The sequence below is a fragment of the Lutjanus erythropterus genome, chromosome 20 (genome assembly GCF_056507025.1).
Source record: "Lutjanus erythropterus isolate fLutEry1 chromosome 20, fLutEry1.hap2, whole genome shotgun sequence".
Taxonomy (NCBI): Eukaryota; Metazoa; Chordata; class Actinopteri; order Lutjaniformes; family Lutjanidae; genus Lutjanus; species Lutjanus erythropterus.
Genome location: NC_139336.1, coordinates 11,728,459 through 11,746,051, shown reverse-complemented (window position 1 = coordinate 11,746,051; position 17,593 = coordinate 11,728,459). Strand labels below are relative to the sequence as shown.

Here is a 17,593-nt window from a genome sequence, read left to right as displayed (position 1 = left end):
GAATCGATAAAGGTGAAAGTAGTCAGAATGAATATTATTTGTGCCAGTTGAACCCTGTGGCAATGAATGAAGCAACTTAATCCAAGAAAAAGGTCCTCTTCAAGCCAGATTTCTCTGAGGTGCAAAAGAGGTCATCCCATTCCACTCTATCAAATCCTTTTTCTGTGTCTAAGGATATCAGAGCTTTGTGGGTATTGGAGTTAGATGGGTTGCAAAATAGTATTATAGTGTTATATAGCTGCATCCACATTATTGGCTGGCATGAGGTGCAGGCTAAAGGAGCTTTGCGTTTTTTCAGTGGGACAGAGATCGACGCCTGAGTAAGAGTTTGAGGGAGGCAACCAGTGTGACATGATTGTATTCACATTCATTTTGCAGAAATTTCAAACATCAAGTAATTATTGAGTTTGCATTCACCAGTGATTGTACATGACACGCAGTGACAACAGCCTGGAAACCAAGGAAATATCTGATTTCCTGTCCACAAACAGACCAATGAATGCACAGATTTCAGCCAGGGCTAACTCTTTTTCAGCTGACCAGCTTGTTAACATCTCCACACTGACCAATATTTCCTGGCTGCTCAGCCGAATAGGAAATGAATGGACTTCCTGTGACTTATTGATTGTGTAGCTCACAGTCTAAACACACAGCTACACTTTCTCTATTTCCTCCCTGTCTTTCTCCCATCTTGCTTGTGCCACATTTCTTTGTCGTCTTTTTTTGTTTCTTTTTTTCCTTTTTTCTGTTCGTGTAGCAGCAATAGTAGGTGAACCGAAATAGAAGGTGGTTGCAGTTCAGTGTCTCTTCTGTTTCCTGGCATCGAGCCTCCTTTCACATCAAAAGGATAGCACAGTGACAGACAGATGACATTTAGAAATCCCATCCTCAGTGATTGGACCATCGCTTAGCGACCACATTCCAGGAAGTGAAAAACAGACCAGTTGAGGCTTTAAAAAGTTGCAGCCATCCTTAGCGTTGCAACCATCTAACATATAGGTTTCTGCCTCGCCCACTCTGTGAGACAGAAACTGGACACTGTCTAGCACCAAGCAGGCAACACTAGATATCACTTCTTATATCCTTCATGTTTACAGCTATTTATAAATGCTTAGTGTCTGTTTCAAGGCATATTGTAGAACAAGTGCTTAATAAGCAGAAACAACCACATCAAATAAATGAAGTAAACGCTGAGGTTCCTTAAGGTCCTCTTCTGCTGCATACTGGCTTTAGTTCATAGGAAAACCACTACATACTATGTTATTAAGTATTAAAATGATAGCTAAAACATTATAACGTGATCTGCAGTGGCGCACTGTGCAAGAAAATGCAATAAAGTGCCATCCAGGGTGCCCTTCCAGTGGAGAAAATGTGATAAAGTGCCCTCTAGAGTGTAGAAAAAACACCATACTTTGTCTGCAAGGGTGCCCTCTAGTGGAGAAAACACAATACCGTGACCGCTAGGCTTCCCTACCTGTGGAGAAAATGCAGTAAAGTGCCCTCTGGAGTGCCCTTCCACTGGAGAAAATGTCAGTATAGTGCCTGCTGTGGTGCCCTACCAGTGGAAAAAATGTGCAAAGTTCCCCTACGTTGTCCTTCTGGTGGAAAAAATGGATTAAAGTACCCTATAAAGTGCTCTTCCAATGGGAGAAACATGAAATGTACTGTATAAAGTGTCCTCTAGGGTGCGCTTCCACAGGAGAACACATTTTAAGTGCCCTCTAGGGTGTCCCTCCAGTGGAGAAAATGGGATGAAGTGTCCTTCAGGTTGCTTTATTAAGGAATATCCTAATGACAGACAACAGTATCATTGTAAACAGGCAGGGTCATCGGAGTTCAAATCACTCTGCAAATTTAATCTTATTAACTTCTCTTCCTTTAGAGGATTCTTTCACCATCCTCCTTGTTTTTCTCTTAATTTTTCAGATCTCCTCCTCACTTCCCTGCCTGCCTGCTCTGCTTCTTCTCTCCTCTGTCACCTGTTTAAATTCCCTGCCAGTCAGTCCTCTCCCGTCCTCACATCATTGTCTTGTCTCCCCGTCTTTACCTGTCCCCAACTAGCTTGTTACATCAACACACACCCCATAACTGTCTCTCCTTGTCACCATCACATTATTTCTGCATAATTTTTATTTTCTCCACCACTCCAAAGCAAAATGTTTTGCTGCCGGCAGGAAGTATTGCACTGAGCTGCTGATCATGTTAAATGTGTCCTAGTTCTCTCTTGCGCTCTCTCTCTCTGGCTATTTCACACCTGGCTGCTTCCTTCTAATATCTCCCCACTCCCAATACAGTACTACACTACAGTCATTAATTGGAAGGAGAGGGAAATCATATTCTCTCTCCAGGAAAAAAAAAAAACGCTGTGGGTTCAAGACTGAGTTGCAAACATTGTGCATGAGTTAATGTGTACTCTGCTGCCTGCAGCTGTAGCACTTGCCCCGTTTTATAAAACATTAAACTGTGATATTTTTATTTGTCAAGCAGTGCAAAACCAAACTGAAATACTTCAAACAGCTTAGGCACATTGTAATTTCCAACATTTTTGTTTGCCATAAGCTTTGTACCAGCAGCCTCATATACTTGAGCATCAGATAAGACAGATTTGAGTATTAAAGGTGGGATAAGCGATTCTGGAGGAAAATACTTGATTGTTGAGTGTCATTCCAAGATTGTGAAATACCAAAGCTTTGACTTTGGGTCACTCAACAAAACATTGAGACTCAACAGTTAACCCAACTTAAAGCGTCAGTATTTGACCACCTTGGAATCTTTACATAAATTCTCTGATGTGTTTCGGTATCAAGTATAATGGAAGTTCTCCTATCCAAACATTTTTTGGAATCAACTTTCTTTCTCCAGACTTGCTTACTCCATCTTTAGGTTTTAGGTCTTCTGTGGTTAGAGCAAGTCACAAGAGTGTGGCCTAGAGACTGTCCTGGCAAGAGCTTTTTTTCACCTGTTGATGAGATTGTTGCAAACACAGCAAAATAGTGAGAAAAAAATGAAATGCAGGCAGACGGCAGATACTCTGCAGATACAGCCACCACCCCATACTTCTAGTGGGTCGTAAGTAGTGATTGAAAGGGGTTATGTTTATGAGTCTATACATTGTTTATTTCAATGCAAATGTTTCATGCTATGCCTGTAAGTCATAAACACAGGAGAGAAAACGGTTTAGATGAGTCCTTTTTTTCTTGCTTTCCTCCGAGGGCTTCCGCAGTTCTGGGATTTTACCAGGCCAAAACATGAGACACGAATGTTTTTGCTTTATGTAAAATCTTCAGGGAGTCAGGTCTCAGTGCAGTCAAATGCTAGAAAAAAGTTTCAAGTTCTCAGTTTTGTGACTTAAATGGGACTGGAGTCGGTCTATAGCTCTGGTTATGTGCTGTAAAATCAAAATATGCAGCGTATCATGGGTGTGTAAATGGGTAGATTTTCAAAGTGAGTATTAGACCATCTCTTATCAGTAGTATATGAAGTGCCGCAATGCACATTATCCCCCTTTTTTTACTTTATATATCCACCTCTTGCTCCAGTCTCTGTCTACTTTACCTCTGGGTTTTTACTCCGTCCTCTCTTGCCGTTTCTCATACTTCCGTCTCCATATTTTATCTTTCTTTTTTGTTCTGTCTCTGTCCGTCTCTCTCCCCGATTCCCCCCGCGGCTCCAGCATGAATGAGATTTCTATTGTCCAGTTCACTTCATAACCGCCTTGACAAGTCCCATATTGATTGCGCCTGCTGATTGGAATTGATTTCACTCTGCACTGTATTTCCCTTTCTGTCTGGTCCTTCCCAGTATGATGAGCATTTTTCAGTGTCCATTCATCAGAACTGCATCTTGGATGTTTTTGCTCTTGGGATGAAAACGATTGTAGCACTACGTGACCAAAGAAAAAAGAAACTGATGAAAAAATCGGAGTGAAGATTTTGAGGAGTTGCTTAAAAATATGCCCAGTGAGGTTTATTGTGTTTTCTGATTGTTTTTTCCAGAGACTAAGACCTCCCCCATACCGTCCTCCAACGCACCACAAAAGGCTGAACCACCAGTTGGCAGAGCTGCCAGGCTCCTCACATTTTTCTCCCCTTTGCTGTTAGGAATGCTGCTGCTGCTGATGTGGTGAGCGAACACACACACACACTCTTGTAATGAGTCTACAGCCCCTCACCTCATCTTTGAATTGATTACAAACTCAGCCATTCAGTCACATATTGGCAAGCCGATGCACGTCTATTGATGTCAAGAGCATGTTTAATAGAACAAGAGCAACAACGATTGGGTGAGTTAGTTTTACGACCCAGCAGGGGGTCTTTCTTCATATTTTTCTGCAGAACCCCTGAAGGGATTGAGGTAAAATCCAATCCGAAGCTGTCCCATTCCATTAATTTTACAGTTTTACGCAATAAATCATGCTGTAATAGTACGCGTCTTATCGCAGATGTAGACATGAACAATGAATGCTAATAAGCTGAATGTTATGGATCTACAACAAAGCAGACTGTGAAGGTCTGCAAACAGGAGATGTTTTTTTTTCAGCCCAGTCGATCAAAAGAGAAACGCTGATATACAGCAGCCCTGTAATAACACTCTAACCAAGTGGCATTAAACATGGCTGCATCTCTGACTGAACACCTGCTGCTCATTTGAACCACTGGAGGAAGAACTGAGCCAGCTTTAGTTAGATGAATATGGTAGAAACACATTCATGCTAATTTCCCTGCTATACCCTCTACTACAGACAGTTCAGCTGGAAATCTGTAATGTGTGCACAGCATTATCTCCCCAGACCTGTTTTATATTATACCATGGTCTGAGTGAATACTTGATTCTGGCTGCACAGTGGCCATTAATTCTTGTGAGTGGACACAGGCTAAGTAGTTCCAGTTAAACCTATTATATGTAACGTTTTCACATTAAAATGCCTGAGAACGTCAATCTTCAAATGCATAGAAATCTGTAATTTATTCAAGGTAATGGTGTTTTTCCTGCTAGCCGCTGCTAAGTTGTTTCTAGTTGCCATAACTGCCATGAAAGCACAGGATACGTCAGAGAGTGAGGGACGGAGTCATGAGTCATATCATATGATTTTCTTCAAAAGTGAAAATAACAACTCCCATGATCCCACACCACTTCACAATGTCATCAGATTGTCTTTTGTTATTGTTTTTATGTGAGAGACCCCTAGCGGTGTGTTTAATTTGTTATAGTATCAGGCAGAATATGAATATCTTGTTTACAACACTGAGTGTAGATGTTCAGTGCTTCATCATCTAAACGCCACAGGATGGCGACTGTCACACACAACCCGCAAAAAGTGCACTGACCCTCTGAACTTATTGAGACTTTGTATCACATTAAGGGATCATCTCTCATTTTGTCTGCTGTTCAACTCGCCACTTCAGGCTGCGGCCAGTTTAACACATGGTATATCGTTTGTTCATGAAAATCTAGATATTGATTTAGGGACAATGACATGGCTAGATAACCAGCTGGTCTTGTCGTTAAACATACTTAAAAATTATATTTACTGTTTGTCATCCGTACGCAGTGTTAATTATCATGCTTGTATAGCATTAGCTTTTAGCCTTGTAGCTGAGCCAAAGAGTTCTATGAGCTGAGCAGACAAGAAATATCTCCCCTTGCCAAGCAGTATCTAAGGTTTGTCCTATTTACTGAACAATATTTCCATTGCATAAGAGTCAAACCATTGACATCTACATGTAGACGCCACAGTGGCCTTTTGGATTGTGCGTCAACATTGCCACCATATTCTACCAGTCAAGACTGACCTGTGAAGTAAATGGAGGAGCTGCAGGTTTTCTGGATAAAAAGCACTAAAACATATATATTTCCAAACTGATTTCAATGAATAGTTTTTATATTCAAGGGTTCTTGTACCTTACTTCAGTAATTTCATTTAATGCGAACTAATATCTCTGCTCCCCCACAGTTCAGAGGGAAATATTCCTCTTTATTCCACTACATTTATCTGACAGCTGTAGTTAATAGCGACTTCACAGGTACCTAGAAGAACATATGATAAGCTTATAAAATACAAAGCAAACTTCTCAGACACAGGGTTTATTTTAAAAAGTAAGATCAAACGTTAAAGAAAAGAGAAAAGTCCCAAAGATGAATGCAAACCTGTGTACCTGAACTTTTTTATATGTATTATTATGATAAAGAAGTTAAAACTGGCTCCACCTTAACTAGCTACAACAGTTTACTTGCACATTGATGTATCAGTATTTACAATCTAATAATAGAATATCTATCAGTCTGAGGTTTATTTTTATGCAGAACCAGTACTTTTATTTTTGATACTTTGATGAGATGCAACCTAATTTGTGCTTCTGTCTCTTTTTCCAGATGTAAATGTCTTATTCCTGAAGGCAGTGGGAGGAGGAGGAAGAGGAGGAGGTGGAGGAGGAGGCTGGTCTTTTTTCTATTTTGCACATGTTTCAAGGATACAGTGCATTGATCATTTCTGTCCATCACACAGTTACTCACCGAGATTACGTAGACATGAAATCAGACGATGATAATGCGATTCAGCATTTTTGATTAATGGTGAATTCTTCAGAGGAACTTTTGAAAGCGGCATCCTCACCATCATCAACAACAACAGCAGCAGCAACAGGAGCAGCAACAACCACAACAGCAGCAGCAGTGGTATCAGCATAAACAGTCTTATACTACCCCCTGGTGGCTCTGAAGGGCCACAGCAGACTTTGTTTGGCAGACAACAGTTCGCTTTGGGAAATATCAGCTCCTCAGATGACAAATTATTCTCCTCATGACCTTTTTTGTTCTTTTTTTATTCATCAATTGATAGTCCTAATTTTTCTCCTGAGATTACAGCACCGTACAGACAAACACACAAATATGTAGAGCATTCGCACGTGTGTTTGTGTGTATAGTCACCGTAGCAGTCCCCATACAGCTAAATCATCATGCCAAAGACTCACCCCCGACAAAATGGTTCCCAAACAATTCACTGAGCTTCCTGAAGCCTGTGTCTGCCTTCGTTGTGGGTTTAAGAAACCCCAGAAAGATGTGTATGTGTGTGATTGACTCAAACGGTACACGAATGAAACTTGGGACGAATCAGAGGAACCCTGCAGCTCCTGTTTGTGTTAAACAAAGAAATCACAAAAACATCCAATCAGACTCTGAATCTGTCAACTCCGACGGGCTGAATCGAACAGACGGAGCGAGTCGATCTGAGGACTAACACTTTGAAGAATTCAGTAACGGTAGTCTGGCTTATTTAGACAATTAGCTTTACACTCTGCTTTCAGCGACTGGCAAAGAGGACCTGGATTGTAAAGAAAAAAAAAAAAAAGAAAAATAAAGTGGATTTGAGACTGAACAATTCGCCCACCCATTTGTTTCAGCTCGACTTTGTACTGATGATGACAAAGTCGGTTATTGGAGCTATGTTGGTTCTCCATTCTGCTCTGTGCTGTAAAATACAATAACACAAAACAGTTTGCTTTCTGACGCCTTTAAAAACATACAAAAAAATGTCTTTTTGCAGTTTACATTTCAATAGCCAATATCACCAGTTAATATTATGTTATTCAAAGGAATATTGATGTGTTTTATTGTATTTTTTTTATTTTATGGACAAATAATAAAAACACACATAGAGGATTTTAGTTTTTTTTTTTTTTTTTTTTTTTTCAGACATTCATAATGGCTTAATTCTCCTTGATCCTATTTTGTAAACTATGATATGTAACTTTAACATTGAACAAAAAGTTTATTATTTAATAATAATAATAATGTATGTATTAGCAGTAGAATGTCGTAACCTGTACCTGGGGTCTTTTTTATAGATGTATATACAATGACAGGTTTCAACCATTAAATGTGACCATTTCACAATGAATGATGACACGCTGGCCTCATTCTCATTTTGCCTTTTCGATCTGATAGTCTGAGGACGCACCTTATCTCGGCCGTCTATTCACCAGATTACTTTCTCCTTTAAAAAAAAAACAAGATGGAGTTGAGGTGTCAGTGCAGCAGCAAAAAGACATCATTTTTTAAATTGGCACGAAGACACAGGTGCAGTATTCAATGTAATAACAGTGACGACGCATTTCTCACTTGCCACTTTCTACCATAAACAAACACTGCTTCATTTCCAAATCAATACTTGTGACCTTGCAGAGAATGTTTTTCTCAGTTCGGCTCGATGGGAGAATTATACATTTGCTCGTTCAGATGAGCTGTATTAGTGCTGCACGGGTGATTAGTGATGGCTCGGTCTATTGTTTGGACTGTAGTGCTGATTGGGTGCGACGCATCATTCATCACTTTCATTTTTCTTTTCTTGGCACTTCAAGTGTATCCTCAGTTGGTTTGTCAACACAGAAGATTTGTGTCCATTCTTTTTTAATTGATTGCATTATGCCTCAACTATTTAGCATTAAAGGGATAGTTCAGATTGTTTAAAGTGTATTACCAACAGCAGATGGTGGTGACAGCAAGTCCGGAAAAGCAAAAAGGGGCACCAGCAGGGAAGCTAAGCAATGTACAGACAGCCTTTTCCAACAGGAAACCACTATTTACATGAGCCAAAATATTGCATATACAGACTGCTTTTGCAAAACACGACATTGACTTTAGTGAACCTGAACCGAGCTTTTAAAACACAGTCACACAACAACATAAACAACATAACCAGTCGCACGCTGGTACACGAACAACAAGTGTTCTGCAAGGTAACTTTATTGATTTTGCCAGTGGAGTTTGGTTGGATAGGAGATAGCAATATTTGGCTTACATAACAGCAGTTTCCCATCAGAAAACGCTGTGTGATGGCAAAGTAAGGTGGTGAAAACATCCTAAATACATCATACACTAGAAAGTGATATTGAGGTTTTTGGAGACTAAAATATATTTTGCTGCTGGCCCTGTCCACAGCAGTACATTGCTTTACAGCAGTTCTCCTGCTGCTTCCCAAAACTTGTGGGCATGTCAGCAGCCATCTACTTGTAGGCAATATACCAGTACCTCATACAACCCCTTGAACTATTCCTTTAAATATATTAGTTTTCTCATGTCATGCACAAAATGAAAAATGCAGTTATAAAAAGAACAGATTTTCTCACTCAACGAAAACAAGACTTAAAACAAAGTCAGGGGATAAGTCATTATGTTTCATCACCATAAATATCTGTCCAAAAATTCATCATGTCAAAAAGTTGAGTCCTGCTGGTCCCACTAACAACAGCTCTGCCACTTTGTCGTCATCGTCCTGGTTCACAGATCTGTATGGAGAGTCGCTCAAAAGATTCTTCACCTGATGAGGACCATCTTTGATCAGAACCTTGTCAATCTTACTCACTTAAAAAGGGGAGAATTTGACAGCAACATGAGTGTATTCTTTGTTTTTTGTTTCCCTTTGTTTTTTGACCCCACAACTGCAAAAAAAAAAAAAAAAGACTCTTGGAAGTTTTCTGATCTTGCATTTAACCTTTGACCATTATTTCTAGCAGTTATGATAGAGGGACTTTACAAAGTCTTCAAAGTTAGGAAAATGCTAGATTTTTTTTTTCTTTTAATACTGGAAATGAGACAGTCCTGTCTTCATATCTGTTTGTCTCCTTGTGCAGAAATTAGCAAGCCTTAAATAATCATGATCAAAACAATCAAAGATGTACAGCTGATAAAATAAAACAGTAAGAATATAAATTGATTGATGTGGGTATAAAGGAATTCTGTGAACTTAATTTTTCACAGTTGTATTTCTAGTAATCAATTTACATTTGTTAATTACGACTTTGAGAGTAGAAATTATTAGTTTAGGTAACTTAAAAGTGCTTGAATTTTAGTCTTACATTGAAAAGCTGAATGAACCTTCTGTGATATTCAGGATGGGTATCACCAGTGCAGAGGTACACACCATGAAAATCTACAGGTTGCATCTTGGCTATGAGTGTGTGACTATTTTCTCCCACAGCTTGAACACTGTATGATAACATGTACCGCATGGGCAAAAAAAAAAAAAAAAAATCTTTCTGGTGTGCACCAGAAACTATCCTGTGTCATGTGATCCAGTACCTCCAAATGCTGACTACCCTAAAGACTTTCTTGTGAGTATGGGGTTTGTGAGTGTGGGATAGTTATAACTAGCACACCAGAAACTTTAAGATTTTTTTTTGCCAATCTCCCCTTAAGGGCTCCATAGGGAACACTGTGATGCTCCAAGAATAAAGTCTGACAAGTGTTCAGACTATCAGATGACAAACTGTTTGGGCAATAATTTTACTCTTTAGTTTCTCTGCCAAGTAAATTTGGTTAAAATGGGGTTTCATGCAAAACCTGTATAATCGTCCAACTGTTCGTGCTTCTTGTTCAGATCTCAGCACTTGGTAAGTACAATGTCATTATACCTGATGGAAAAGATGCCAAAACCTATGAAAACAAGATTCACATTATTCTAAACCTGAATAATCCTGTAATTCTACACATACTGGACCAAAACCAACAGGAAAGTATGGTGGTCAAACTTCCCCTTTGACCTTTATCTCTCACTCTCTGTGCCTCCCTCTCGTTGATCTGTCTCAGTGTCTCTCTTCCCTCTCTCTGTCTCTCTTTCTTTCAATATTCTGACAAGTTCTGGCAGGCCGATCTGGAGACCGAGGACAAATCAATACACCATCTAACAGCTGTCAGCTGGAGTCCTCTGTGTTTCTGTGTGTATGTGTGTGTGTGTGTGTGTGTGTGTGCACAGACAAGATTGTCTGCTGCTGCCATGGGTATTGCATTCATTACTCTTTCCTTCCTCTGTTCTTCCCCTGCTTATACTGGGGCATTTCTTTTTTTAAATCAGGGTGTCGATTAGAACCCAATTAACATATGCATGCAATGACAGGACAACGTAAGACTGGTGAGGACAAGTCATATTGTCCTTGTTCTTTGGGTTGTAAATTGTCACAGAAAATCATGATTTTGGTCTTATTAGTTAATAAAGAGTTAATAAACAGCATTATTGAAACTTTCACCTGATATTTCAACCAGACTTTGATTAAATGGCAGTTGAAATGTTCAGCCATGATCTCTTTTTCTGAAACCTTGATGTGAACCATATTAACCTCAGGTATATAGGAAAGACTGTGTGTGCGTGTGTGTGTGTGTGTGTGTGTGTGTGTGTGTGTGTGTGTGTGTGTCCAGCGCCTGTCAGTTCCAGCAGCCTTGCTCTGCTCTAATGACCAGTTTGACCTTTCACTGATAACTGGATGAATGACACCATCTCTCCTTCCTTCTCTCACTCCTGACCCGCCTCTCGGCTCTCGCCTCTTTAAACACTCCACTTGCCGCCTCTCTTTCTTGGTTCCATGACTTTCTGTATCTCTTTTACAATTCCTGTCTCTTTCAGTTTCTCATGCAGTGTTTTAATTTTAGCTGGTTTGTTTTTTTTCACGCAGTGTTGAAGCTGCATATACTTTCATTACATACATCAAAATGTGGCTTCTTTGGAAGACTTCTGCTTTTGCTTTTTTGTGGCAATGAGTTGTTTACTTTACACAAAATCTGTGCAGACATTCATATTTGGGCTTTTTTCCCCCCAATAATAAAGAAGTGGTCTGATTCTTCCAGTTATCTCTTTTAACTCAGTTGAGACTTTATTAGTTACATCTGTAAAATCTAATGCAATCCAATACAACAACTCAGCCATGAACTTCACCTTTATAATGTTCCATTTTGCTTGGTGCTGTTTTTATGTTTATTTTAGTCCATCATCTAAAATGTGCCAGATTTAGCCATCCAGGCCAATTTTCATCTGCAATCCCAGGTGGCTGACATGTACAAAATTAAAAGTTAACATACAAAAGCACATAAACACAAATAGCAAAACAGTAACATAAACATATAGCATAAAAAAATGTGCATAATCACTCCTCTGGATTATGGCAGCATGTTTGATTGTCCTGTAACATTTATATTATAAAGTTAGAGAACAGTTTGAGATGTGATGTTTCTTAGTTCTATGGGTAAAGTGTGGCCCAATGGTAGTTTTTCTATATGTATCTTACACTCTGGTAGTGGCACTGGTAAATGGGTTTAGATGTTGTATAATGATTTCATTTAGCAGACGGGGAAAGACAAGTAATAACAAATCCACAAATTTGATCATGTTCTCTCAGTTTTAAAAATTGTATTTAGTTTAAGATTTTACAGCAATGATATGTCTTTCTGCTGGTTGTAATGTGGTCCTACCTGCCTGTGTGTGTCCAGCTGGTAAGACAGTAGTTTATATTTGGATTGTCATAGATATTCATTTAAATATGTGTTCATTATTGAGGTTGTATTAAGAGGTCTTTTTTATGTTTTGTCTGCCCCTTTTACAAATGTGAGGAGGGAATGATAATAGAGACACATTTTAATATAATGTAGTCCAGTACAACACCACTACTCACACCTCAGTAATAAACTTATACTGTGGTTGAATAAACACAGAAAGGTTAACAGTTTGGCTCTGCTGTTGTACAGGGTTGCATTAGATGTACAAGTGTACCTAATAAAGTGGCCAAGAAGTGTAAACATAACTTTAACAAATGTCCCCAAAAAACAGACACACTTGGCTTGAATGCTCAAATCTGAACCTTGTCTCACTCTAAGCAGGCAACTTTTCTGATAACTTTAAATGGGAATATTTAAAACTTTGTTACTTTAAATAATTTTGTGGACTGATTTTGCACCATTAGAGAAAAATGAAACAAGAGTTCATCTTAATTTGGCCACTGGAGGGCAGCAGAGTCAACTCTCCTCAGTCTGCCTCTCTCCATGGTGCTGAATCATTGAACCACACTAGATGTCCTACCGTCATCAGAGACATTCCTGTTCCCATCACTCTGCCTTTGCATATTGCATAATGTATATTTGTCGACATTTGCTTGTTTAAAGGGGAAGGTCAACCCAAAATCAGTATCTATTTTTAGCGCTATTTATCTGTCTAGTTTGTTCTGGTGTGAGTTGCTGACTTCTGGAGACACTGACCATAGAGATGTCTGCCAACTTTTGAATATAATGGAACTAAATGACGCTCAAAGCATCACAACAACAGTTTCACAAGGTACTATATTCTTTATACCGTAGAAAGAGTTCTCACATGAAAGTGAAACTGAAGATTCTGTTGAGCACAGAAATGTTAGTGGAGTGCAGCCTCATTCTTCACAACGTGGTGATTGCATTGATCGTGTCACTCTCTCCAAGAACTGGGGCTTATTTTCGTTTAACAGATGAATCTAGACGAGCTTTAGACCATTCAACAAACTCAATATCGAGCCAAAATGGCCAGCTTGGTGAGTCATTTTGTGTCTGAGCCATTTTGGGTCTGAAAAAGCTCAGCTGTCTTTATTTTGTCCTTCAAAGAATCACACAGCTCATTGTGAAGCTGAACAACATGATCCAGAGCTTTTTTCAGGTTTCTCTGAAAAGCAGACAGGTTTTTGTTTTGTTTTTTTAAATCACAAAGCAAAGTTCTGTGGACAGTGACACTCCACTCAAAACACAGAAATAGAATTAATCAGCAAACATGGAGCTCATTGAGACACTGAGGAACAAGCTTGCGTAAGATCACTAAATATGGAGAAAAAGCAAACCCACAGATTGAATTTGAAATTCAAAATGACTACCTGCTGATGTAGAGGACCAGACTCATTAAAGACATCCCATTAAAAGGGATTAAACTTGTCTTTACAGATATGATCTTGGATCTTTAATAGAGACGTTATTAAAATTGGATTTTATATGAGTGGTGAAATTTAAATTTATTGCATGGTGAGTTTCGGCATTTGAACTGACACACCCATTTAAAAACCTTCCACTCAGCAGGTTTGTCTAATTTGAAATATGGGAGCCAATATTATCTGACAATCAGGGTTTAATATTGGGATTTTTCTTCCTGTATTCACAAGAAATATTGGCAAAAACCAAATGCAACATTTGTTTGCAAGGTGACATTTTTTCATTTGTCGGTTTGATATATACTATACTTTTCATTAGCTTAGTCTCAAACATATTTGGATCCTGAAACATCAGTGTAAACATTTGTTTTAGGAAGAGGCCCAGGCTGCAAACAGCACAGATGGATTAGTGGTCATATTGGGAACAGCCCCAAGGGCTCAAGGAGTCTGCAGCAGAGACACAAAAGATCACAAAAAGACATAAAATGACGATAAAGACATACAAATGACTACAAAGGGACACAAATGACAACAGAGTGAAACAAAATGACCACAAAGAGAAAGAGAATTCCTACAAAGAGCCACAAATGACCACAAAGAAAAAATGCCAACAAGGAGACACAAAAAGATTACAAATAATTGCAAAAGGAGACACAAGCAAGTTCAAAGAGACGCAAAACTACCTCAAAGACACTAAAATGACAGCAAAACAATGACCAACAAAATCTATAAATTGTGTTTTTGTCTGACATTCTGAGAGTTCCAGTTCAGCTGCAAAATGTGGTTTAGCTGTAGCACATCGTTTTGTGTCTCTTTCATTGTGGGGGTCTGGTGTCCATAGGAGGGTTGGGGGCTCTTTCACGTGTCTGTGCCTTATAATCAATCGTCGACTGACAATATTCACTGCATGTTATTTAGTTACAGCATGTAGTTAGTGACTGTTTGTAGTTCAGAGTCATTTGTTTTCATTCTGTGGTCTCGTTCACCCTCTACTGATCCTCAGAGAAACTGCAGCCACCAAAAGTGAGATCTGTCTTTTGTAAATGTCTGGATCAAATGACTCTCTGCTGAAGCCAATTCAAAAAGTTCACATCAGGAAATAATTACCAGATATCAGTGACCACATTACTGTATTTGTGTTACTTTTTCTATCTCCCTTGAAATGCTAAACAAAAAGACTCCCACACACTGCCTACAGTTGCAATCCAAATTTTATTCAGAATGTTTAATTACAGCGACTTTCATCAAGTTATTTTGCAAGACACAAGGAGAGACTCCTTAAGATAGGTATTGTAATCCACATGGACCAATCAGGTCACACTACAAGCTAAGATCATTCATTAAAAAGTCTGAAAACCACCTGGACCAATCAGCTCGCACTATAAAATTACATAATTCATAGACACATGCAGCTTAAATAAATAGATCATAGTGCCAAAGGCAGAAAAAAATATACTAATGAGTAGAAAAAAAGATTTCATATATAATTCAAAATGTGCCCATATAACAAAAAACTACCATACCAAAAATAAATTAATAAAAATAAATAAAAAACTGACAACATGTGATTCTGATTTGGTTGGTCTTCTAGAGTCTATCCCTCTTGTCTTGAATGATGTCAGCTTGTAGTGTGACCTGATTGGTCATCATGGAGTCATTTACCTAACCTACCTATAACCCGATGAAAGTTGCTGTACCAAAACATTGTTCCTAAAACCTTGGATTGCAAGTGCAGGAATCTTTTTGTTTTGTATTATAGACCCGTTATACACACCTGTCTGTCTACAGGTCCTCCAGAAATGTTAAGATTCATACTGTTACTTGCATACTTTTAGCTACACAGGGCTACACAACTATATAGATGTCACCTCAAGCTCTCCAGAACTCCAACTCATATTTCAAGACTGACCAGTAAATAGGGCATCCAGTCTTCAACAATGAATATTTAGTGTGTTTAATCGTAGTCCTAGTGACAGGCAGGGTGCACAATGCCATAGATTCTTGAAAACACAACCACACTGGATAAATAAGTGAATAATTACATTATGCAAAGTTAATTTCAGAATGTATTAGATTATTGACATGTTGGACTCAATAAGCTTAAATATTTAATGGAAGATTGAATTAAGTTGAAAAGGGACACAACTGGACATTTTGATAATTGATGGTGTGTAGTCCCTGAAACAGAAAGTGTTACCTCCAACCTCTGCACTAATTACATTTGAATTACATCTTAATAAAGAGAAAAGGGCTGAGCCATAATCACTACAAGATTTAGCACAGTCAGTGGTTGAATTCTTTACTACTTAATAGGCTACTTAGACATTAATATTTAATACTGTGTATTTCATTGAAAATTGTTATCCAGTTGTCCTTTGATGGAGGGTTTGCCTGCAACTAAAAGAACTTTTTAACGATATTCTTCCTGACTTTGTCTGGTATTTTGCCTGCATACAATGTGACAAAACAGCAATCAACTTCTATTGCAAAAATGTCCCTTATTTTATTGCCAATGTCTATCCAAAATGAATGGATTAGAAGACAGCCCCAAAATACATGAAATTTGTATTTTATTATGCTCTTCTAGCAGAATATTTGTCAGGATTATGAGTTGGAAGTATTTTAGCCTAACTTTCTCAAATATCATTCCAGTAATTCTCATATACTTGGACAGTAGAATAATTTTTGGAGGTTTGTAATCTATTATATATATTCGTGATACACCATGTTTATTATCTTTTTTTATATGCATCAGTGAATACATTAATCAAGCCAGGTTCACTGTCATTTGTTGGCAGTGGTGGACAGTAACATTTGCTTGAGTACTGTACTTAAGTACATTTTTTGAGTATCTGTACTTTACTTGAGTATTTGTTTTTTTTGGAAACTTCTGACTTTCACTCCACTACATTTCAAAGACAAATATTGTACTTTTGACTCCACTACATTTCTAGGAAGGTTGTTGTTACTTTTTGACTGAGCACATCGTTGAAGTCAGCTGTTGCTGCTTTTTCTTTTTCTAAAATGCAATTGGTCACATGCTGTGTTCCTCACAGAAAGAAACCAATCACAGTAGCTCCTCTCAAATGGGACTGATGTAAAAGCAGAAATACGTCCAGGCGCACTAACAAGCACAAGCAAACTCTCCCTCTTTCGTTCAAGCAAAAAGTGGTAATGGTGACGGCAGGAGAAAGACAAAATTAAATCTCAAGATGTTATTATAATTATTAATTATTCCAGGTAGCTTTTAAAGTTGGATTGTTTTTATCAGGGTGAAAAATACAGCATAATTCATGTATATACTGCTCCTGAAGACAGAAAGAAATCTCAGTTATTTAACAGACTTGTACTTTTGAATACTTAAGTATTTTTAAAAACATGTACTTTTGAATACTTAAGTATTTTTAAAAGCAAGAACTATAGTACTTTAACTCAAGTAAAATTTTGACTGAGCAACTTTCACTTGTAGTTGAGTAATATTTGACCAGGAGTATCTATACTTTGACTCAAGTACTGGGGTTGAGTACTTTGTCCACCACTGTTTGTTGGTTTGATTAATTTCCTAAAATAGTCTCTGAGTCAGAGAACATGTGGTGAAATATTTTACTTTTTAAGTGGATGGATTTGTTGTGTGTCCAAAAGATAAAATATGGAAACATTTAAACACTTAAAAAAAGAAACAAGCAAAACACAAAAGCAAAAAACAATACAAAACAAAACAAAAACAAACAAACAAAAAATCTCAACCCTTCTGAGAATGTGCAATTAAAACTTTTGGGGAACAATCTCCCATTCATGATGCAGTTAGCCTATTTACTTTTCACTTTTTGGTGGGAAATTCATCATGCCAAATACTACATCAAATGGTTTAGAGATAAAACTGTGCC

General features: G+C 38.2%; 1 protein-coding gene across 3 annotated transcripts in view; it reads left to right on the top strand.

The window, feature by feature from the left end:
- cntfr (ciliary neurotrophic factor receptor) overlaps window positions 1–7,903 on the top strand; it is a 282,491-nt gene extending 274,588 nt beyond the window's left edge. For all 3 annotated transcript variants that reach the window (XM_084746326.1, XM_084746325.1, XM_084746324.1), the window contains 2 exons: window positions 3,996–4,122; window positions 6,373–7,903. In XM_084746326.1, the coding sequence (XP_084602452.1) occupies window positions 3,996–4,122; window position 6,373 (128 nt within the window). In that variant the 3' untranslated portion in view covers window positions 6,374–7,903. The remainder of the gene's footprint in view (window positions 1–3,995; window positions 4,123–6,372) is intronic.
- The last annotated feature ends 9,690 nt before the right edge of the window (window positions 7,904–17,593 follow it).